General features: G+C 45.7%; 1 protein-coding gene and 1 non-coding gene across 4 annotated transcripts in view; both read left to right on the forward strand.

Moving 5' to 3' along the window:
* Nucleotides 1-213: 213 nt before the first annotated feature.
* trnaa-ugc (transfer RNA alanine (anticodon UGC)) lies at nucleotides 214-285 on the forward strand. Its single transcript has one exon. It is a non-coding gene; the product is annotated as a tRNA-Ala (tRNA).
* A 386-nt stretch (nucleotides 286-671) lies between these two features.
* The window catches only part of ift172 (intraflagellar transport 172), a 209,920-nt gene continuing 186,049 nt past the window's right edge, over nucleotides 672-24,542 (forward strand). For all 3 annotated transcript variants that reach the window (XM_072251419.1, XM_072251420.1, XM_072251421.1), the window contains exons 1-3: nucleotides 672-779; nucleotides 2,093-2,236; nucleotides 9,093-9,205. In XM_072251419.1, coding sequence (XP_072107520.1) covers nucleotides 741-779; nucleotides 2,093-2,236; nucleotides 9,093-9,205 — 296 coding nt within the window. In that variant the 5' untranslated portion in view covers nucleotides 672-740. The remainder of the gene's footprint in view (nucleotides 780-2,092; nucleotides 2,237-9,092; nucleotides 9,206-24,542) is intronic.

The raw sequence follows: 24,542 nt of genomic DNA on the forward strand, positions 1-24,542 counted from the left end.
GAAGATTCAGGAACAAAGACATAGCATTGATTTTCGAAAGTGGCGCGACGGTCTGAGGGGGTGAGGACGCAAAGATGCTGAAAATAAGCGGGATCCTGGGTTTCATGGAATTAAACAGAACAAACGTGGTGGAAAGCAACTCAAACCAGAGCGAAACGGAACAATGAATCAGCCGGGTATGCAGGAGACAGGAGCAGAGCTGTGTTCAGCGGTGGGGATGTAGCTCAGTGGTAGAGCGCATGCTTTGCATGTATGAGGCCCCGGGTTCAATCCCCGGCATCTCCACAATTTTATATCTTTCTCTAAAATAGTCCAACTGCCGTCTTTCCCTGTCAACGAGCGCTTATAGAACTCAAACGATGTTAAAAGAAACGGAAACGTCTGCAAATTCAGAACACTTTTCCTCCTCCAGGACCTTTTAAATTCTCTGTTTTTGTCATGATTTATTTTCCTTCAATGAACCGCAGGGAAAAAAAAAACCCACAAAATATGAAAGAAGCCCTGTCCTGCCTTGATTTTGAGCCACGTTCGCTAAACTTGCGTCACCGGTGGCGGCGCCCATTTTGAAAGCAGGTTACATGACGCTGGATGTCGGAAATGGGCGGGAATTCTCCACCAGAGCAAATGGGATGGAGGCTCGTAACCAAGGGCAACGGCGAACGAATGGGACGGGAGCTTGTAACTAGGGCAACGGCGGCTAGCGGCTCCGCGACAGGGAGGAAACAAAGTGGGGTTGCAGAATGCAGCTGAAGCACCTGAAAACCCTGTTGACGCCGCAGGTACAATGGGGTGGGGGTGTTGCGTGGAGCGGGGCTGGGATCGGCCTGGAGGAGCAGGCCGCATGGAGATATCTGGGCCTACAGTATTACTCGGGGCCGACGTTTCTTTTCTGCACTGCATTCTAGCTTTAACTTGGGTTGGACTGTAGCCCCTCGGGTCGTCGCAAATAACTTTATAATTACGGTGCAGCCTGTTGTAATGTAGCCAGATGCAAGATCTGCATCCAACTCGATCTTTCTGTAACCCCCGATCACAGCTGGACCAGTTCTGTTGGAGAGAGATGAGCGGTAGCTCACACCGTTGTGGTGATGTTTATCATCTTTATATCAAAGTGTCAACTCAGTAATAGCATTCATACCATGAAATTCCTCTCCTGTTCTTCTATGGAAACGACCCCTCCGTATTTATGCTCGAACTCTAGTCGCAGGACCCTAATAGTTTTACAGTTGATGCAAGACCAACCATCTTGAGTCTCTTTAGCTTCGCTCACTGCTCACCAGACATTAATCGCATTTCTAAGTGTAAAAAATAAGAAAAAAAATTAGAACATGAAAGGATGGTGTCATGTAGACCCTAAATATATTAGTTATTCTGAAATGATCAGATGTTTTGGGTGATGAAGATGACAGAGAATTTTGATTTTATTCAGTAGATTGTATTGTTTTCAGAATTTAGTTCTTTATCCAGTGGGCAATTATCATCATCATCATCACCTGCCGTTTGAGCTTTGACTGCCATTGTCCACACACTCCTGTTTCGGGTCAAGTGGATCAATTCATTGGTACTCATTTTCTCTGGCTGCTGTCTCCATCATCATTTGACTTCGTCTTCCTCTTGCTTTCTTCCCTTCAATCTTTCCCATAATTACCGTGCATTCTCTCTTTCCTAATCACATGTCCAATGAAGTTACGTTGCCTTTTCACGATCTCATACATTAATATTAATATTAAAATTAATACATTAATACATTAATCTCTTTTTGTGTTTGCTCCGTTCATGACATCCTCGTTAGATATTTATTTCGTCCATGATATTCTTTGCATCCTCCTCAGAAACCACACCTCTGCTGCTTCAATTCGTTTCCTCATGTTACTTGGTATTGCCCAACATTCTGAGCCATATAACATAACTGGATAAACGCAACATTTCAGTACTCTTAAGGTGGGTTGTCTTGCCTAGTTTAGTATTGGTCAGTATACTCTTCATTCTCGTAAAGGTGTCTTTTGCCATCCCTAAATGGCAATGGGATTTTTTTTCCCCTTCTACGTTGAATGCAATTTTAAAGTAAATTAAGCTATTTTTTTCCTTTAAGGATGGTGCTGCAAAAGTTACATGTATGTCATGGGCACCCAACAACAACAAGTTTGCAGTCTGCACAGTAGACCGAGTTGTTCTTCTCTATGATGAAAATGGAGAAAGAAGAGATAAATTCTCCACTAAACCTGCTGATTCTAAGGTAATCACAACTTGTAGTCTTAAATATAAATAATAATGTGCACAGATATCATTTATTTACAGGGAAGTTCCATAATCAAATTATTGTATAGTTGAGTGCACTGTAGACGACTTTAGGTAATAGACCAGTTGTAAGGAAGGGCATAAAGGCCTTTCAAAGGAATAGATAGTGAAGTCTTGAGCAAGAAGTAAGCAGATGAAGTAGAATGTGATGATATTCACTTTGGCAGGAGGAATGAGAAATCAAGCCATTATTTAAATTGAATAGGACTACAGAAATATTATCTAGGTTCGGGAAAGTCCAAATACATTTTGCGCAAAAGGTTAGCATGCCTGTACTAATAGTTAGGAAGATTAATTTAACATTGACGTTTATAGAAAGAAGAATGGAATACAAAAGTAGAAACATTTTGAAGAAAATTTACAGGGTGCTGTGAGCCCACATCTGGAGTATTGTGTACATATTTAATCTATGTTTAAGGATTGAAATACTTAGCATTGGAGAGAGCGCAGGAAAGGTCAATTTCTGTGACAGATTGACATTAGTTGAACAGATTGGTCTTGCGCTCATTGCACTTTAATGAAATGTGAACTTATTGATGCACGGAACATTCTGAGGAGGATTGACAAGGTGGATTCTAAGAAGAGATTTCCAGACATCCCACCTCTCCCGGAAGTTCCAGGAGTCTCCTGCATATCGATAGTGGTTCCCTGATGCCCAGAAATTATATACAATATTCCGGAAATGGACTTTTTTGAGAGGGAGAGGAAGAGCGAGCATCCTGGTTGGTCTCTCTTCGTGCTGAGTGGTCCCCAACCACGCAAGGAAACAATACGATTTGGTGATATGAAACGATATGAGTCAGCTGCACCTTTCCTCATTCCCTGTCACGCACTGTTGAATTTTAACGCACATGAGGTCATCAGTCACCCAAGACGTGCAAAGGAATGGGTCTGTGACCCATTTGTGAACATCCCCGGTGAATTATCCATGTCAGCGCGGGAAGAAGATCAACTCCTCGAGCTTGCAAATGACGGCGGGCTGAAAAGTATGTTTGACATAACACCTCTGCCGCCATTCCGGATCAAGGTCAAGGCTGAATATCCTGAGACAGCCATGAAAGCACTGAAAACGTTGCTTCCATTTCCAACATATTTCTGCGAAGTGGAGTTTTCTGCGATGAATGCAATGAAAACTAAATTGTAGAATAACACTCACAACACGCTGGAGGAACTCAGCAGGTTGGGCAGCATCTGTGGAAATGATCAGTCGACGTTTCGGGCCGGAACCCTTCGTCAGGACTGTAGAGGGAAGGGGCAGAGGCCATATAAAGAAGGTGGGGGGAGGGTGGGAGGGAGAAGGCTGGTAGGTTCCAGGTGAAAAACCAGTAAGGGGAAAGATAAAGGGGTGAGGGACGGGAAGCAGGGAGGTGATAGGCAGGAAAGGTGAAGAAGGAATAGGGGAAAACACAATGGGTAGTAGAAGGAGGCGGAACCATGAGGGAGGTGATAGGCAGCTGGGGGAGGGGGCAGAGTGACATAGAGAAAGAGGAAGGGAGGGGGAGGGAATTACCAGAAGTTGGAGAATTCTATGTTCATACCAAGGGGCTGGAGACTACCTGGACGGCATATGAGGTGTTGCTTCTCCAACCTGAGTTTAGCCTCATCATGGCAGTAGAGGAGGCCATGTATGGACATATCTGAATGGAAGTGGGAAACAGAGTTGAACTGGGTGGCTACTGGGAGATCCTGTCTGTTGTGGCGGACGGAGCGGAGGTGCTCGACAAAGTGGTCCCCCAATCTGCATCAGGTTTCGCTGATGTAGAGGAGGCCGCACCGGGAGCACTGGATGCAATAGATGACCCCAACAGACTCACAAATGAAGTGTTGCCTCACTTGGAAGGACTGCTTGGGGCCCTGAATGGTGGCAAGAGAGGAGGTGTAGGGACAGGTGTTGCACTTGTGCTTACAGGGATAAGTGCCGGGTGGGAGATCCGTGGGGAGGGACGTGTGGACCAGGGAGTCGCGGAGGGACCGATCCCTGCAACCTGAGTCAAGTAGGGTACCGTACACAATTCTGATTTGATGGAGTCAGACGTGAGAGTACGGAGGAACATCTGGAGAAACTTCTGAAATGCCCACTTTGCTGCCGCTGTTACTGTGTGGTCTGGAATCTCCGGAGCAGAAGGCCCCGAATCCTCAGCTTTGCTTGTTTCGGCGGCCGGGGTGAGGTTGAAGGCGCTCGGCAGAGGATAGCGCTCAGGAGGCGGTATCGGAGGGGCTGGTCAGAGGCTCAAGGTTTTCGGACGGACGGACTCAGTGTCGGCTGTTGTCAGGTGCTTCCAATGCATCGGCAGTTGTCGGTGCCTGGAGGTTTATGGCAGGAAGTTTCTCCCTTTTGCCGCCTGCTATCGGGGACTTGGGAGTCGATCAGGACTTGAGAATTTTTTTTTACCGTGCCCATGGTCTGTTCTTTATCAAATTGTGGTATTGCTTTGCACTGCTGTAACTATATGTTATAATTATGTGGTTCTGTCAGTGTTGTCTTTGGTTTGTCCTGTTTTTCTGTGATATCACTCTGGAGGAACATTGTATCATTTCTTAATGCATGTATGCATTTCTAAATGACAATAAAAGAGGACCAAATGTTCTCATAATCTAATTTAATCAGTAATTTGGCTCTTGATGGCTCCTGTGGCCATCAAACTTTACAACTCCTCCCTTGGAGGGTCAGACACCCTGAGACAATAGGCCGGTCCTGGACTTATTTCCTGGCATAATTTACATATTACTATTTAATTATTTATGGTTTATTACTATTTAATTATTTATGGTGCAACTGTAACGAAAACCAATTTCCCCCAGGATCAATAAAGTATGACTATGACTAACCTAAGGGGTTCAACTTCACTTCATCATAGCAATGATCCCACAACCTATTGACTCACTTTCAAGGACACTTCATCTCGTGTTCTCAATATTTATTGCTTATTTATTTATTTATTTATTTATTGTTATTCTTTCTTTCTTTTTGTATTTGCAAGTGGTTGAATGCCCAAGTTGGTGCAGACTTTCATTGATTCTATTATGGTTATTTTTTGATTATGGATTTACTGAGTATTCCCACAAGAAAATGAATCTCAGGGTTGTATATGGTGACATATATGTACTTTGATAATAAATTTACTTTGAACCTTTAGTAGTTTAGTGCAATATTGCAGGCCAAAGGGCCGGTTCCTGTGTTCTACTGCTCTATGTTCAACGAGGGATGATTGATAAGTTCATGGCCTAAGGCAGAAGGAGTCAATTTTAGAAAACCTAGCACATTTATTTTTCAACTTAGTCCCCTCCTACATATACACACTTAGTCCAGCGGTCATGGACCCTTCTTTGTAGAAGTTGGCGTCTTGGACCTCCAGAAGTGGTCCACAGCAGGGGCGATTGATAAGTTTATGGCCTAAGGTGAAAGAAGACGAGTTACTAACTTCAAACTTTCTGCATAATCACTCAGAGTTGACCTGCACGTGCATGTAATGACAGCTGTATAACTCATCTCCTTCTACCTTAGGCCACAAACTTATCAATCAGCCCTGCTGTGGACCACTTTCTGGAGGTCCAAGATGCCGACTTCTACAAAGATCCACAACTGTTGGACTAAGTGTGCAAATGTAGGAGGGGACTATGTTGAAAAATAAACGTGCTAGGTTTTCTAAACAACACAAATAAGAGTTGCTGGTGAACGCAGCGGGCCAGGCGGCATCTTTGGGAAGAGGTACAGTCGACGTTTCGGGCCAAGACCCTTCGTCAGGACTAATTGAAAGAAAAGCTAATAAGAGATTTGAAAGGGGGAGGGGGAGATCCAAAACGATAGGAGAAGACAGGAGGGCGAGGGATGGAGCCAAGAGCTGGACAGTTGATTGGTAAAAGGGATATGAGAGGATCATGGGACAGGAGGTCTAGGGAGAAAGAAAGGGGGAGGGGGGAACCCAAAGGATGGGCAAGTGGTATAGTGAGAGGGACAGAGGGAGAAAAAGGAGAGAGAGAAAAATAATGTGTGTATATAAATAAATAAATAATGGATGGGGTACGAGGGGGAGGTGGGGCATTAGCGGAAGTTTGAGAAGTCAATGTTCCGCCATCAGGAAGGTCTCAAAGCTCTCTGCTTCTTTTTGGACTCCAGACCTAACCAGTTCCCCTCTACCACCACTCTGCTCCGTCTAGCGGAATTAGTCCTTACTCTTAATAATTTCTCCTTTGGCTTCTCCCACTTCCTCCAAACTAAAGGTGTAGCCATGGGCACCCGTATGGGCCCCAGCTATGCCTGCCTTTTTGTTGGCTTTGTGGAACAATCTATGTTCCGTACCTATTCTGGTATCTGTCCCCCACTTTTCCTTCGCTACATTGACAACTGCATTGGCGCTGCTTCCTGCACGCATGCTGAACTTGTTGACTTCATTAACTTTGCCTCCAACTTTCACCCTGCCCTCAAGTTTACCTGGTCCATTTCCGACACCTCCCTTCCCTTTCTTGATCTTTCTGTCTCTGTCTCTGGAGACAGAGATACTGATGTCTACTATAAGCCTACTGACTCTCACAGCTATCTGGACTATTCCTCTTCTCACCCTGTCTCTTGCATAAACGCCATCCCCTTCTCACAATTCCTCCGTCTCCGCCGCATCTGCTCTCAGGATGAGGCTTTTCATTCTAGGACGAGGGAGATGTCTTCCTTTTTTAAAGAAAGGGGCTTCCCTTCCTCCACTATCAACTCTGCTCTTAAACGCATCTCCCCCATTTCACGTACATCTGCTCTCGCTCCATCCTCCCGCCACCCCACTAGGAATAGGGTTCTCCTGGTCCTCACCTACCACCCCACCAGCCTCCGGGTCCAACATATTATTCTCCATAACTTCCACCACCTCCAATGGGATCCCACCACTAAGCTCATCTTTCCCTCCCCCGCCCCCCTGCTTTCCACAGGGATCGCTCCCTACGCGGCTCCCTTGTCCATTCGTCTGTCCGTTCCCCCCCCCCCCATCCCTCCCCACCGATCTCCCTCCTGGCACTTATCCTTGTAAGCGGAACAAGTGCTACACATGCCCTTACACTTCCTCCCTTACCACCATTCAGGGCCCCAGACAGTCCTTCTAGGTGAGACGACACTTCACCTGTGAGTCGGCTGGGGTGATGTACTGTGTCCGGTGCTCCCGATGTGGCCTTCTATATATTGTCGAGACCTGACGCAGACTGGGAGATCGCTTCGCTGAACACCTATGCTCTGTCCGCCAGAGAAAGCAGGATCTCCCAGTGGCCATTTTAATTCCACATCACATTCCCATTCTGATATGTCTATCCACGGCCTCCTCTACTGCAAAAATGAAGCCACACTCAGGTTGGAAGAGCAACACCTTATATTCCGTCTGGGTAGCCTCCAACCTGATGGCATGAACATTGACTTCTCAAACTTCTGCTAATGCCCCACTTCCCCCTTGTACCCCATCCATAATTTATTTATTTATTTGTATACACACATTCTTTTTCTCTCTCTCCTTTTTCTCCCTCTGTCCCTCTGACTATACCCCTTGCCCATCCTTTGGGTTCCCCCCTCCCCCTTTCTTTCTCCCTAGGCCTCCTGTCCCATGATCCTCTTATTTCCCTTTTGCCAATCAACTGTCCAGCTCTTGGCTCCATCCCTCCCCCTCCTGTCTTCTCCTATCATTTCAGATCTCCCCCTCCTCCTCCCACTTTCAAATCTCTTACTAACTTTTCTTTCAGTTAGTCCTGACGAAGGGTCTCGGCCCGAAACGTTGACTGTACCTCTTCCTGGAGATGCTGCCTGGCCTGCTGCGTTTACCAGCAACTTTTATGTGTGTTGCTTGAAATTCCAGCATCTGCAGAATTCCTCGTGTTTGGGTTTTCTAAAATTGACTTCTTCTACCTTAGGCCACAAACTTATCAATCACCCCTCGTATTAACAATAATCTCAGAAATCTTTAGGACCTTTGATGCATTTGTACTCAGCTGAATAATAGCTACTAAAGTAGAAGATTCTCACTACTAGCTATTTGCATTGAAAAGATAGAGCAAGGAAACTTGTCTTGCACAGACTTTTGTTTATAAATTCCTTTAATTTTGAATTTTGAGGTTTATCTTGTAATGACACAGTGAAGTATTTTACCCACTATCAGAGGAGAAATAATATTGATTCACTTTCCCTCCCTGCTCCTAATTTCCACATAGCATTGCATTTACTCTCTTTTACCCTCTCCTGCAATTGCCTTAAAATTACTCGAGGGGTAATTTAAATTAATGAACCAGAGCTCTTTGGGATAATGGGAGTAAACCAAAGCATCTGTAGGAAACCCACACAGTCACTGACAGAACGTGCAACCTCCACACAGGCAGTGCACAAAGACAGGATCAAATCTAGGTTCCAGTATCTGTGTATCAGCAACAGCAACTGCAGGGCCACTAAATCACTCCTAGCGATAGATGAATGTGAGATTTTTTAAAAATATAGATCATGAATGAACCATTTTGTTATTTAATCCTATTTAGCAAAATATATTTTCTTGAATTATATATGGCTTTGTGCACTGGTAATAATAAATAATTAATTTGTTTTCTACAACTTCTGCTCATTATAGAGCTCTGATCACAAATCTAATATTAATCCTCTGAATTTGTATCTTCAAAAAGATGTGTTCTTTAAAAAAAAACATTCCAAATATTATTTAAGGATGTAGATGTCTTTTCTAGCATTTAGCCACTTGTGAAACAAGATTAGCTGTGGAGTACAATTTAGGCTCTTTTCATTTAGATTGTTGCAATTAAAAATTATATCATTGTTTTTTTTTCAGTATGGCAAGAAAAGCTATGTGGTCAAAGGGATGGCCTTTTCCCCAGATTCCACCAAAATAGCTATTGGGCAGACGGACAGTATCATTTATGTTTATAAAATTGGAGAAGAATGGTAAGTCTTTCACTGAGTGGAATTTGTTGAATGATAGTTAGATTAGCATGATATTCAGCACAGACATAATGGCCTCAAGGTCCTGTACCTGTACTGTACTGTTTTATGTTCTATGTTTGCAGCCAAACTTAGATAATTAGATTAGATTCATAAGCTTCAATAAATGCTACTTAAAAATCTTCACCAGCCTGTGGGATTTCACTTTGCTGTAGCCTGGAGAGTTTGGGCAATGTTTACTATATAGAGATGTTCTGCTGGAGTTCAGCTAATGAATAGTATGCAGTTTGTAAGTGCATATCATTCTTAAATATTTCTCTGCTTATCTACCTGCAAAGTCCCTTCCCATGTGGGGGATTTGAATCCACATTTATTTAAAACAAAAATCTATTTTTCCAATGAGAGATATAAAGTTGTAGTAATAAGCCTGGAAGATCATCGGGCACACCAGTCACCCCAGCCATAAACTGTTTCAGCGGCTTCTGTCTGGCAAATGGTACTGTAGCATTAAAGCCAGGGCCAACAGGCTACAGGACAGCTCCTTTCTCCAAGCCATTAGACTTTTAAATTCACATGTCCGTACATTGCCATGGAGTCATAACACAAAGATTTTTACTCCATCATGTTGTGGGATGAATGTAAGATTTAAATAAATTCTAAATTCTAAATACATTTGATCAGTATAATTATGTAAAAAAAAAAGTAGAGTGGCAAAAACAATTATGGAATGCATGCAAAACTTGATAGGAAAAATTATAATAAGGAATAAAAAACATTTGTGCAAATAAATGATTACTTTGTTCCCTGCAATGGAAACAGTATATGTAACGAAAAGATGAACCTCAGGAACTTCAAATTGTTAATATCATGAAAGAGAACGTACTGGACCAATTGGGAGAGTCTGGAACTGGATGTACGAACCTGCATCCCAAAGTTCAAAAAGTAATGATCTCTGAGAAAGCAGATACATTAGTGATGATTTTCCAAATCGTCCTCACTTCTGGAACATTCCCAATTGATTAAATAATAACAAAAATAACACGGTAATTAAAGATAGAAGGAGGGAATAAGAACTGTGGATCAATTGTCTAGATATCTTTTACCAATAAAATCATGATATCTGCATAAGGGACATTGGAATATGACATTCAAAAAAATTGTTAAAGGCAGATATAACATGATTTTCTAAGACGAACATTGTGTTTGACAAATGTAATAGAGTTATACTATATAAACATTGTTGAATAACATAGTTAGCTTAGAAAGAAGATTTATTAAAGGTCAAAAATCAGGGAGTAGGAATAAATGGGTCTTTTTAGCTTGTTAAGCTGTTATTGATTGGGCAGCTTGGGGCTCAATCATGAGCCCTCAGTTGTTCAGTTTGTGTTAAGTGATTTAAAATAGGAGAATAAGCATAATTAGTCAAAGGTTGAGAAGCTTCAAAGGTTCATTTATTATCAAAGTATATAACTATAATTCTTCTTCTCTGGGTAGCTATGAAACCAAGGAACAAAAGAAAACATAGCACGATTATCAACCCCCAAATCCTCCCTCCCAGCACAAACAAGGGAACAAAAACTGAACAGGTGCATCAACCCCCAAATACCCCCTCCCGGCATTAAAAAAAATGATCAAAATGGAACACGCACATCAACACTCACAACACGCTGGAGGAACTCAGCAGGTCGGGCAGCATCCGTGGAAATCCCCAAATTCCCCCCTCCCACCAAAAAAAATGAGAAAGATAGGGCCAAAAACAAAAAAAAAACTACATGACTGAGAAAACTTAATAATGTAAAACTAGTTGACAAAACCAGTTGTGGGGAAAATGCAAGGAATACAGATTAGGTTAAGCAAGTGTGTCAGGGATGCCAACTGAAATATAAACTGGGAAAATACAATATTTGTACAAGAACATGAGAAATTCAGCCAGAGACTCATTCCACTGAGGTGCAACACAGAGCGTCATAGGAAGTCATTCCTGCCTGTGGCCATCAAACTTTACAACTCCTCCCTTGGAGGGTCAGACACCCTGAGCCAATAGGCTGGTCCTGGACTTATTTCCTGGCATAATTTACATATTACTATTTAACTATTTATGGTTTTATTACTATTTAATTATTTATGGTGCAACTGTAACGAAAACCAATTTCCCCCAGGATCAATAAAGTATGACTATGACTATATGTTTCTATAAGATCTCCTCTCATTCTTTGGTTGGGAACATAGAAAGACAGAAATATTTTTAAATTGTTGTGATTACAAGTGAACATTGATGGGCAGATGGATCTTGATTTACTGGTTCATGAAATGCAAAATTAAACATACAACCAATGACTAAGAAGGTTAATGATGTACTGGCCTTCATTGAATTTGTGTTGGAATTCAAAAGTAATTGTTGTCAAGATTGTGTAGACCTGAAATAAGTTTTTAGTGTTGAATCTCAGTAATTTTTGATCCCTGGCCTCTTTTAGGAATTCATGAATGAGCGAGACTCTTTGATTTTCATGATCTTTTGTTTTAAGGTTTAGACAAAGATACAGAACAATTGAAACTTAAGTGAGGAGCTGAGGAGTAAAGCAGAGATTTAAAAAAAAGAGGAAGATGGCATCTTCGAAAAATCTACCACCTTTATACTCGAGATAACAGAAATTCTTCGGATAGAAATAATCCAGATAATAGGCTACATAATTAAAACAATTATAACACAAGTATAATGTACACCAATCAATTTAAAAATGAAAAGATATATGTAACTGCTGGACCACCTGATGCCAGTAAGTAGGAATGAACCACCACATACTGTGAAAATACAAGTTTGTTAAAGAAACAATTTGTTAAAAATGTAAATTATGTCACAAAAAACTGATTAAAACTATGATTTTTAGTCTTGCATTAATTCAATAATTCAAAAAAAATTGATTCCAACAATAGGATTGTGAGAGTCAAAGACAGAGTAGACAGCCTTGGTTTAAAATGTCTCTTATAAAGGGCATGAATTTAACCTTGCCCTGTCATCCAAAGAAGATCTATAGGGCAAGTATTTCACTCTGAGAATAGTGGGTGCCTGGAATGACCTGTCAGCAGTGGTTTTGGAAGTAAATATGACAGAGCTGTTTAAGAGGCTCTTAGATAGGCACATGTATCTGCAGAGAATAGAAAGATATAGACATTTTGGAGGCAGAAGGGATTAGTTTAGTTACTAGTTTAATTATATTGGCACAACATTGTGGGCAAAAGGGCCTGTGCCTATGTTGTATGGTTCTACACTATTATTTAGGGTTTTGGTGAGTCTTCATTTAGAGAACTGGGTGCTGTTTTGATCTCTTTTCCTCTGAGCCTTAGTTAATTCATAAGATTGATTCCTGGGATGAGTGAACTTAAAACTATAGTTTGATAATGATTGGATGATATTCTCTCGTGTTATAAGAATGCAAGACGTTCTCAGGGAAATGCATGGAAGAAATGTGGCAAATGCTCAGGGGGTATTTGCGTGGGGTTCTGCCATAGATACGTTCCAATGAGACAGGATGGTAGTGTACAGGAACTGTGGTGTACAAAGGCTGTTGTCAATCTAGTCAAGGAGAAAAGAACTTACAAAAGGTTCAAAAAACTAGGTAATGATAGAGATCTAGAAGATTATAAGGCTAGCAGGAAGGAGTTTAAGAATGAAATTAGGAGAGCCAGAAGGGGCCATGAGAAGGCCTTGGCAGACAGGATTAAGGAAAACCCTAAGACATTCTACAAGCATGTGAAGAGCAAGAGGATAAGACGTGAGAGAATAGGACCAATCAAGTGAGACAGTGGAAAAATGTGTATGGAACCGGAGGAGATGGCAGAGGTACTTAATGAATACTTTGCTTCAATATTCACTACGGAAAAGGATCTTGGCGATTGTAGGGATGACTTGCAGCAGACTGAAAAGCTTGAGCATGTAGATATTAAGGAAGAGGATGTGCTGGAGTTTTTGGAAAGCATCAAGTTGGATAAGTCACCGGGACCAGATGGGATGTACCCCAGGCTACTGTGGGAAGCGAGGGAGGAGATTGCTGAGCCTCTGGCAATGATCTTTGCATCATCAATGGGGAAGTTCCGGAGGATTGGAGGGTTGTGGATGTTATTCCCTTATTCAAGAAAGAGAGTAGGGATAGCCCAGGAAATTATAGACCAGTGAGTCTTACTTTAGTAGTTGGTAAGTTGATGGAGAAGATCTTGAGAGGCAGGATTTATGAACATTTGGAGAACCATAATATGATTAGGAATAGTCAGCATGGCTTTGACAAAGGCAGGTTGTGCCTTACGAGCCTGATTGAATTTTTTGAGGATGTGACTAAACACATTGATGAAGGTAGAGCCGTAAATGTAGTGTATATAAATTTTAGCAAGGCATTTGATAAGGTACCCCGTGCAAGGCTTATTGAGAAAGTAAGGAGGCATGGGATCCAAGGGGATATTGCTTTGTGGATGCAGAACTGGCTTGCCCACAGAAGGCAAAGAGTAGTTGTAGACAGGTCATATTCTGCATTGAGGCTGATGACCAGTGGTGTACCTCAGGGATCTGTTTTGGGACCCCTACTCTTTGTGATTTTTATAAATGACCTGGATGAGGAAGAGCAGGGATGGGTTAGTAAACTTGCTGATGACACGAAGGTTGGGGTGTTGTAGATAGTGTGGAGGGCTGTCAGAGGTTACAGTGGGACATTGATAGGATGCAAAACTGGGCTGAGAAGTGGCAGATGGAGTTCAAACCAAATAAGTGTGAAGTGGTTCGTTTTGGTAGGTCAAATATGAGGCAGAATATAGCAGTAATGGCAAGACTCTTGGCAGTGTGGAGGATCAGAGGGATCCTGGGGTCCGAGTCCATAGGACACTAAAAGCTGCAGCACAGGTTGATTCTGTGGCATACGGCGCATTGGCCTTCATCAATCGTGGGATTGAGTTTAGGAGCCGAGAGGTAATGTTGCAGCTATATAGGACCCTGGTCAGACCCCACTTGGAGTACTGTGCTCATTTCTGGTCGCCTCACTATAGGAAGGACGTGGAAACCATAGAAAGGGTGCAGAGGAGATTTACAAGGGTGTTGCCTGTATTGGGGAGTATGCCGTATGAGAATAGGTTGTGTGAACTCAGCCTTTTCTCCTTGGAGCGACGGAGGATGAGAGGTGACCTGACAGAGGTGTATAAGATAATGAGAGGCATTGATCTTGTGGTTAGTCAGAGGCTTTCTCCCAGGGCTGAAATGGCTAGCATGAGAGGGCATAGTTTTAAGGTGCTTGGCAGTAGGTACAGAGTAGATGTCAGGACTAAGTTTTTTACGCAGAGAGTGGTGACTGCGTGGAATGGGCTGCCAGCGGCGGTGGTGGAAGCGGAAACAATAGGGTCTTTTAAGAGACTCCTGGATAGGTACATGGAACTTAGAAAAATAGAGGGCTATGTGTAAGCCTAGGTAGTTCTAAGGTAAGGACATGTTCAGCACAGCTTTGTGGGCTGAAGGGCCTGTGTTGTGCTGTAGGCCTTTTATGTTTCTATGGTCTCTTTCTGTGTAAAAGGTTCTGAGAGGAACTGATGAATGGTGAAAAGCTGTTTCCTTTAATAGAGGGAAAGGACTTAAGGTAAGAGGTGGTCAGGTGCTTGCGGGTTCAAAATCCAGGATTCTTTGGAATTGTTTTACTGGATTGTGAATGATGGGAGATTGAGCATATTAATGAGGTTGATAGATGGGAATCAGGATCAGATATGAGAATCAGATGTTGGAAGTCTGCAATGGACTTGTAACCCAAGCTATAACTATAACCAGCGACTAATCCAGACATTGGAAGTTTTGAGACGAGGGGAATTTCACTCGGGTACACTGTCTAAGTAGAAGAAGGAGTGGTGGGTCGCTGCAACGAAATAGAGCTTTGACCAGTGACCAATATGGACACCAGAAGTTTGGAGAGGAGGGGATTTCAGTCAGGTCCCCTGCCCAAGTAGAAAAGGGAGCAGTGGGTCGCTGCAGCAAAATAGAGTTTTGACCTGTGACCAATGGGTATCTGAGTAGCCAGGGCATCAAAGGTTATGGTGAGAAGGCGGGGGAGTGGGACTAAATGGGAGAATGGATCAGCTCATGATAAAATGGTGGAGCAGACTCGATGAGCCAAATGGCCGACTTCTGCTCCTTTATCTTATGGTCTTATGATCTAATTCGCATTTGGGATTGATAAGTAAGTGCAAATTAAAGGAAAGTAGGGACGAGTGCAGCAGCCGTCGTCTAAGTGGACAGAGCCACGAGTGGTGATTTTGAGGCTTCACCTCATAATCAGAATCAGGTTTATTATCTCCGGCATGTGTTGTGAAATTTGTTAGCTTAATGGTAGCAGTTCAATGCAATACATAATATAGAAGAAAGAGAAAATAAATAAAGATTCAAAGATTCTAAGATTCAAAGATTCAAAAGATTCAAAAAACTTTATTGTCATTCTAACCGTACATCAGCTCTGCAGGGCAGAATGAGACAGCGTTTCTCAGGAGCAGTGCAATCATAACTTAACAAACACAGCACTAAATAGTAAACATAACAATAAATAGTAAAACACAACAGCCACATGTCAGTTAAAATCAAGTTATAAGTGTCCAGTGCAAGTTAAAAGTGTCTAAAGAGAGTCAGGTAGAGCAGCTATTTAGCAGTCTGACTGCCTGTGGGAGGAAGCTGTAATAATAAATAAGTTACAGTATACGTCTATTGAATAGATTAAAATCATGCAAAAAAACAGAAATAATATATATTAAAAAAGTAGGTAGTGTTCAAGGATACAATGTCCATTTAGGAATCGCATGGCACAGGGGAAGAAGCTGTTCCTGAATTGCTGAGTGTGTGCCTTCAGGCTTCTGTACCTCCTACCTGATGGTAACAGTGAGAAAAGGGCATGCCCTGGATGCTAGGGGTCCTTAATAATGGACGCTGCCTTTCTGAAACACTGCTCCTTGAAGATGTCCTCGTACTTTGTAGGCTCGTACCCAAGATGGAGCGGACTAAATTTACGACTCTCTGTAGCTTCTTTCGGTCCTGTGCAGTAACCCTCACCGCGCCCCCGCCCCCCCATACCAGACAGTGATGCAGCCTGTCAGAATGCTCTCCACGGTACATCTATAGAAGTTTTTGAGTGTGTTTATTGACATAACAAATCTCTTCAAACTCCTAATGAAGTATAGTCACTGTCTTGCCTTCTTTATAACTGCGTCAATATATTGGGACCAGGTTAGGCCCTCAGAGATCTTGACACCCAGGAACTTGAAACTGCTCACTCTCTCCACTTCTGATCCCTCTGTGAGGATTGGTATGTGTTCCTTCAGCCTGCCCTTCCTGAAGTCCACAATCAGCTCTTTCGTCTTACTGACGTTGAGTGCCAAGTTGTTGCTGCGACACCACTCCAATAGTTGGCATATCTCACTCCTGTAGGCCCACTTGTCGCCATCTGAGATTCTACCAACAACAGTTGTATCATCAGCAAATTTATAGATGGTATTTGAGCTATGCCTAACCACACGGTCATGGGTATAGAGAGAGTAGAACAGTCGGCTAAGTACACACCCCTGAGATGCACCAGTGTTGATCGTCAGCAAGGAGGAGATGTTATCACCAATCCGCACAGATTGTGGTCTTCCGGTTAGGAGGTTGAGGATCCAATTGCAGTGGAAGGTACAGAGGCCCAGGTTCTGTAACTTTTCAATCAGGATTGTGGGAATGATGGTATTAAATGCTGAGCTATAGTCGATGAACAGCATCCTGACATAGGTGTTTGTGTTGTCCAGGTGGTCTAAAGCCGTGTATAGAGCCATTGACATTACTTCTGCCATTGACCTATTGTGGCGATAGGCAGATTGCAATAGGTCCAGGTCCTTGCTGAGGCAGGAGTTCAGTCTAGTCATCACCAACCTCTCAAAGCATTTCATCACTGTAGATGTGAGTGTTACCAGGCGAAATTAAGGCAGCTCACATGATTCTTCTTAGTCACTGGTATAATTATTGCCTTTTTAAAGCAAGTGGGAACTTCTGCCTGTAACAGTGAGAGGTTGAAAATGTCCTTGAATACTCCTGCCAGTTGGTTGGCCCAGGTTTTTGGAGCCTTACCAGGTACTCCTTCTTCAAAGACAGCCTAACATCGGCCTCAGAGAGAGATCACAGTGTCATCGGGTGCAGCAGGGGTCTTTGCAGCTGTAGTTATATTCTCCCTTTCCAAGCGGGCATAGAAGGCGTTGAGTTCATCTGGCAGAGGAGCATCGCTGCCATTCGTGCTATTAGGCTTCACTTTGTAGGAATGAATCTCTTACAAACCCTGCCAGAGTTGCCGTATATCCGATGTCACCTCCAACCTCGTTCAAAATTGTCTCTTTGCCTTTGAAATAGCCCTCCGCAAATTATACCTGCTTTTCTGGTACAGGTGTCCCCCGCTTTTTGAACGTTCGCTTTACGAAACCTCACTGTTAGGAAGGACCTACATTAGTTCCCTGTTTTCGTTAACAGAAGGTGTTTTCACTGTTACGAAAAAAGGCAGTGCGCGTAAAAAAGCAGTGCGCGCCCTGAGCAGCTGCTCCTGCCCCGGATTCGGAACTGCATTCTCGCCGGCATTGCTTAAACACGTGCCTGTGAGCAGCCATTTGCATGATGAGTTGTAAGGTATCGGAAAAGCCTAAAAGTGCTCGTAAGGGTGTTAAACTTAGCGTAAAACTAGACATAATTAAGCGTTTCGATCATGGTGAACGAAGTAAGGACAACGTGAGTTTCGCTTGTGGAAGTTGATAAAGATGATGTTGAAGAGGTTTTGGCATCCCATGACCAAGAACTGATAGATGAAGAGCTGATGCAATTGGAAGAGGAAAGAATAACAATCGAAATTGAATGCAGTAGCGAAGGGACCGAAAGTGAAGTTGTCCAGGAACTGAACATGAAGCAACTGCGTGAGATTTTAGCTGCAATGATAAAGTACTGTAGCGGTGTGCTACACACAGCGCTAAAATAACCACACGGAGTCGGTGAGTTGGAGTTGCGATAAAAGAGATTTATTCAAACTTCGTGGCCTGCTTTAAAGCCTTCCCGTTCCCGCCCTCCCTGGGCAGAACTGCTGTGGGGAATGCATAATTGCGACACTTTCCGCACGTGGGATTTTCCCCCTGCTGGTGAAGATGGCCTGGCGCCCTTTTTGGGGCCGGCCTCTCTACCGGCACGCGCCGGTTCGTGTGTGCTAGAAAGTGGGTCGCCACATAACCCCCCTCAGAACCGGCGATACCTCCCCCAATGTCCACAGTCTGGATCGGCCTCTGTTTGGGAGGTCTGCCCCTGCGCCGTGGTGCCTGAGCCCGGACCGGCTGCGCCAAGTCCACATGGGCCGGTTTGAGTCGGTCCACCGTGAAAACCTTCTCTCTCCCCCCAATGTCCAGCACGAACGTGGACCCGTTGTTCCTGATCACCTTAAACGGCCCCTCGTAGGGCCGCTGTAGTGGTGCCCTGTGTCCGCCCCGTCGTACAAAAAGAAACTTACAGTTCTGTAGGTCTTTGGGTACGCAAGTCCGGCTCTGTCCGTGCTGTGAAGTGGGTATGGGGGCCAGGTTACTGAGCCTCTCACGTAGTCTGTCCAGGACTGCTGCGGGTTCTTCCTGTTGCCCCCTTAGGGCTGGTATGAACTCTTCTGGGACTACCAGGGGTGCGCCGTACACCAACTCGGCCGACGAGGTATGCAGATCCTCCTTGGGCGCCGTGTGGATTCCGAGCAGGACCCAGGGAAGCTCGTCCACCCAGTTAGGCCCTTCCAGGCGGGCCATGAGAGCTGACTTCAGGTGACGGTGGAAACGCTCCACTAGTCCGTTCGACTGTGGGTGGTAGGCAGTTGTGTGGTGTAGCTGTGATCCTAAAAGGTTGGCCATAGCTGACCACAGGCTGGAGGTGAACTGGGGGCCCCTGTCGGAGGTAATGTGGACTGGTACCCCGACGCGTGCTACCCAGGTTGCAATCAGTGCTCGGGCGCAGGATTTGGAGGTGGTGTCGGTGAGCGGGACTGCCTCTGGCCATCTGGTGAACCGGTCTACGATAGTTAGGAGGTACTGCGCTCCTCGTGACACTGGCAGGGGCCCCACGATACCCACATGGATGTGGTTGAACCTCCGGTGGGTGGGTTCGAACTGCTGTGGCAGAGCCTTGGTGTGTCGCTGCACCTTGGCTGTTTGGCACTGCGTGCACGTTTTGGCCCATTCACTGACCTGTTTACGCAGCCCATGCCACACGAACCTGTTGGTGACCAGCCGGACGGTTGTCCTGATGGAGGGGTGCGCTAAGTTGTGAATGGATTCGAAAACCCGCCGGCACCAGGCTGCTGGGACGACGGGGCGGGGTTGGCCAGTAGCTACATCACACAGTAGGGTCCTCTCACCTGAACCTACGGGGAGGTCTTGGAGCTGCAAACCGGAGACCGCAGTCCTGTAACTGGAGATCTCAGCGTCTGCCTGCTGTGCCTCTGCCAGTGCTGCATAGTCCACCCCCTGGGACAGGGCCTGTATGGTCGGTGTGGAAAGTGCGTCCGCCACGATGTTGTCCTTTTTAGAGACATGCCGGATGTCCGTCGTGTACTCGGAGATGTAGGACAGATGCCGCTGCTGGCGGGATGACCAGGGGTCGGACACTTTCGTGAGCGCAAAGGTAAGTGGTTTGTGGTCAGTGAACGCGGTGAAGGGCCTACCTTCTAAAAACTATCTGAAATGCCGGATTGCCAGGTATAGTGCCAATAGCTCGCAGTTGAAAGTACTGTATTTGAGTTCGAGTGGTTGTAGGTGTTTGCTGAAGAACGCCAGGGGTTGCCAGCGACCCTCGATGAGTTGTTCCAGCACTCCACCGACTGCTGTGTTGGATGTGTCCACCGTGAGGGCAGTAGGAACGTCCGTTCTGGGGTGCACTAGCATCGCGGCGTTTTCCAAGGCTTCTTTGGTTTTAATGAAAGCGGCTGCGGCCTCTTCGTCCCAGGTAATGTCCTTGCCCTTACCCGACATCAGGGTGAACAGGGGGCGCATGATTTGGGCTGCTGAGGGGAGGAAATGGTGGTAGAAATTCACCATACCCATGAATTCCTGCAGGCCTTTGATTGTGTTGGGTCGGGGTAAGTGGCGGACCGCGTTTACCTTGGTGGGCAGCAGAATTGCCCCGTCTTTAGTAATCCTGTGGCCCAGGAAGTCGATGGTGTCGAGTCCGAACTGGCATTTGGCCGGGTTGATTGTAAGGCCGAATTCGCTCAGGCGGGAGTAGAGCTGGCGGAGGTGGGACAGATGCTCTTGCCGACTACTGCTGGCTATGAGGATGTCGTCCAAATAGATGAATGCAAAGTCCAGGTTGCATCCCACCACATCCATTAGCCGCTGGAACGTCTGTGCAGCATTCTTTAGATCGAACGGCATTCAGAGGAATTCGAAAAGGCCGAATGGGGTGATGAGTGCTGTTTTGGGGATGTCGTCCAGATGTACCGGGATATGATGGTATCCCCGGATGAGGTCTACCTTGGAAAAGATCCTTGCGCCGTGCAGGTTTGCTGCGAAGTCTTGAATGTGCGGCACAGGGTAGTGGTCTGGTGTTGTAGCCTCGTTCAGTCTGTGGTAGTCACCGCGTGGTCTCCAGCCCCCGTTGCCTTGGGCACCATGTGCAGGGGGGGAGGCCCATGGACTGTCGGACCGTCGTATGATCCCCAATTCCTCCATCTTCTTGAAGTCCTCCTTCTCCAGTCAGAGCTTGTCCGGGGGAAGGCTTCAAGCACGAGCGTGGAGGGGTGGTCCCTGGGTTGGGATGTGGTGCTGTACTCCATGTCTGGGCATGGCTGCCGTGAACTGCGGTGTCAGTACTGATGGGAAATCCGCCAAGACCCTGGTGAATTCGTTGTCAGACAGAGTGATGGAGTCCAGGTGGAGGGCTGGCAACTTTGCTTCATCCAGGGAGAATGTTTGAAAAGTCTTGGCGTGGACTAATCGCTTCCCTTGCAGGTCGACCAGCAGGCTGTGGGCTCGCAGAAAATCCGCCCCCAGGAGTGGTTGTGCCACGGCGGCCAGTGTGAAGTCCTACGTGAACCGGCTGGAGCTGAACTGTAGCCGCACCGTGCGGGTGCCGTAGGTTCGTATTGTGCTGCCATTTGCGGCCCTCAGTGTGGGTCCCAGTTCTCTGTTGTGGGTGTCGTAACTCGTTGGAGGTAAGACGCTGATCTCCACTCCGGTGTTGACCAAAAAGCGCGTCCCGACTGCTTGTCCCAGACATACAGGAGGCTGTCCTGATGGCCAGCCGCCATAGCCATCAGCGGTGGCTGGCCCTGGCGTTTCCCGGGAATTTTCAGGGTGATCTACAGCGGCGGGCCTCTGTGCCCCACCGCTGATGGTAGAAGCACCATTGTTCGTTGGGCTGCTCACTCCCGTTGCCGGGTTTTGTAGGCTCTGCTGCCGAGCCTGGTCTGGTCTGCCGTTGGGCACGCGGCTTGGTGATCTGTGCGACGGACGCCCCTCTCTCCTTCCTGGCATTCCACAGCACATCTGCCTAGGCTGCCACCTCCCAGGGGTTGCTGAAATCTGCGTCGGACAGCAGCAGGCATATGTCCTCGGGCAGTTGCTCTAGGAACGCCTGCTCAAACATGAGGCAGGGTTTGTGTCCTTCAGCCAGGGCCAGCATCTCGTTAACTAATGCCGACGGCGGCCTGTCTCCCAAACCATCCAGGTGCATTAAGCGGCGTGCTCGTTCGTGCCGTGAGAGTCCGAAAGTCCTTATGAGCAGGGCTTTGAATGCTGTGTACTTGCCATCCTCCGGGGGCGACTGTATAAACTCCTCAACTTGTGCAGCTGTCTCCTGGTCGAGGGAGCTCAGCACTTAGTAGTAACGAGTGGACTCTGAGGTTATCTGCCGAATGTGGAATTGTGCTTCTGCTTGTTCGAATGGCGTCGCAGCATCCAGAAGCTTGGCAGTTTTAACAAAACTGCGTGAACAGATGCGGCATCGGTCATCTTTGGTCCAAATATCGTTTGGGCCGTCAGGGTCACCAATTGTAGTGGTGTGCTACACACAGCGCTAAAATAACCACACGTAGTCGGTGAGTTAGAGTTGCGATAAAAGGGATCTGTTCAAACTTCGTGGCCTGCTTTAAAGCCTTCCCATTCCCACCCTCCCTGGGCAGGACTGCTGTGGGGAATGCATAATCGCAGACCCTTTCCGCGCGCGGGATTTTCCCCCTGCTGGTGAAGATGGCCTGGTGCCCTTTTTGGGGCTGGCCTCTCTGCCGGTGCGCGCTGGTTCGTGTGTGCTAGAAAGTGGGTCGCCACAGTACGACTTTAATTTTGAAAGGGTATGTCGGTTTCGGGCAAATTTGCAAGATGGTTTGAGTGCTTACAAAGAACTGTATGATAGAAAAATGTGTGAGGCTAAACAGTCAAGCAAACCTTCCACATCAGCCACAGCAGACAACGAACCTCGACCTTCGACATCGAGGCAGGCAGACATAGAAGAAAATGACCTGTCTGCCCTGATGGAAACAGACGATGATAAGATGACACCCCAGTGTCCCACCACCCTAACCCCCGGGCTGCGGACCGATACATTGCTGCAGAGAATGCAGCGGTAGCCGGGACGCACCCAGCACATCTTTAAGGAAAAAGCCGAAATAAACAAGCTAATTAATTAGGTGCCTCCCGGCACGTAAATGTTGGCCCAGATCAGAGGTGATTGCAATTGTGTTGCCTCTGATCTAGGCCGACATTTACGTGCTGGGCGGCACCTAATTAATTAGCTTGTTTATTTTGGCTTTTTTCTTAAAGATGTGCTGGATGCGTCCTGGCTACCGCTGTACCGCTGCATGCTTTGCGGATCAGTATCGGTTCACTGCCGAGAGGGTGGGGGCCACACTGCACCACCCCAGCCTCCGACGACTTAGCCTAACACACCATCATCAGTGTGCTTGGCGCTGTCCCAATTCTGGTAAGTGATACTACACTGTATATACATTATTTCTACAGAGATACAGAGGAGCAGATTGGGAGGCAGATTTTGGAAAGGTGCAAAAATAACAGGGTTGTTATTGTGGGTGACTTTAACTTCCCTAATATTGATTGGCACCTGATTAGTTCCAAGGGTTTAGATGGGGCAGAGTTTGTTACGTGTGTCCAGGATGGATTCCTGTCACAGTATGTGGACAGGGGCTGACTAGGGGGAATGCCATACTAGATCTAGTACTAGGTAATGAACCGGGTCAGGTCACGGATCTCTCAGTGGGTGAACATCTCAGGGACAGCGACCACCGCTCCCTGGCCTTCAGCATTATCATGGAAAAGGATAGAATCAGAGAGGACAGGAAAATTTTTAATTGGGGAGAGGCAAATTATGAGGCTATAAGGCTAGAACTTGCAGGTGTGAATTGGGATGATGTTTTTGCAGGGAAATGTACTATGGACATGTGGTCGATGTTTAGAGATCTCTTGCAGGATGTTAGGGATAAATTTGTCCCAGTGAGGAAGATAAAGAATGGTAGGGTGAAGGAACCATGGGCGACAAGTGAGGTGGAAAACCTAGTCAGGTGGCAGAAGGCAGCATACATGAGGTTTAGGAAGCAAGGATCAGATGGGTCTGTTGAGGAATATAGGGAAGCAAGAAAGGAGCTTAAGAAGGGGCTGAGAAGAGCAAAAAGAGGGCATGAGAAGGCCTTGGCAAGTAGGGTAAAAGAAAACCCCAAGGCATTCTTCAATTATGTGAAGAACAAAAGGATGACAGGAGTGAAGGTAGGACCAATTAGAGATAAAGGTGGGAAGATGTGCCTGGAGGCTGTGGAAGTGAACGAGGTCCTCAATGAATACTTCTCTTCGGTATTCACCAATGAGAGGAAACTTGATGATGGTGAGGACAATATGAGTGAAGTTGATGTTCTGGAGCATGTTGATATTAAGGGAGAGGAGGCGTTGGAATTGTTAAAATACATTAGGACGGATAAGTCCCCGGGGCCTGACGGAATATTCCCCAGGCTGCTCCATGAGGCGAGGGAAGAGATTGCTGAGCCTCTGTCTAGGATCTTTATGTCCTCGTTGTCCACGGGAATGGTACCGGAGGATTGGAGGGAGGTGAATGTCCCCTTGTTCAAAAAAGGTAGTAGGGATAGTCCTGGTAATTATAGATCAGTGAGCCTTACGTCTGTGGTGGGAAAGCTGTTGGAAAAGATTCTTAGAGATAGGATCTATGGGCATTTAGAGAATCATGGTCTGATCAGGGACAGTCAGCATTGCTTTGTGAAGGGCAGATCATGTCTAACAAGCCTGATAGAGTTCTTTGAGGAGATGACCAGGCATATAGATGAGGGTAGTGTAG

Source organism: Mobula birostris, chromosome 2 (genome assembly GCF_030028105.1).
Source record: "Mobula birostris isolate sMobBir1 chromosome 2, sMobBir1.hap1, whole genome shotgun sequence".
NCBI classification, from domain to species: Eukaryota; Metazoa; Chordata; class Chondrichthyes; order Myliobatiformes; family Myliobatidae; genus Mobula; species Mobula birostris.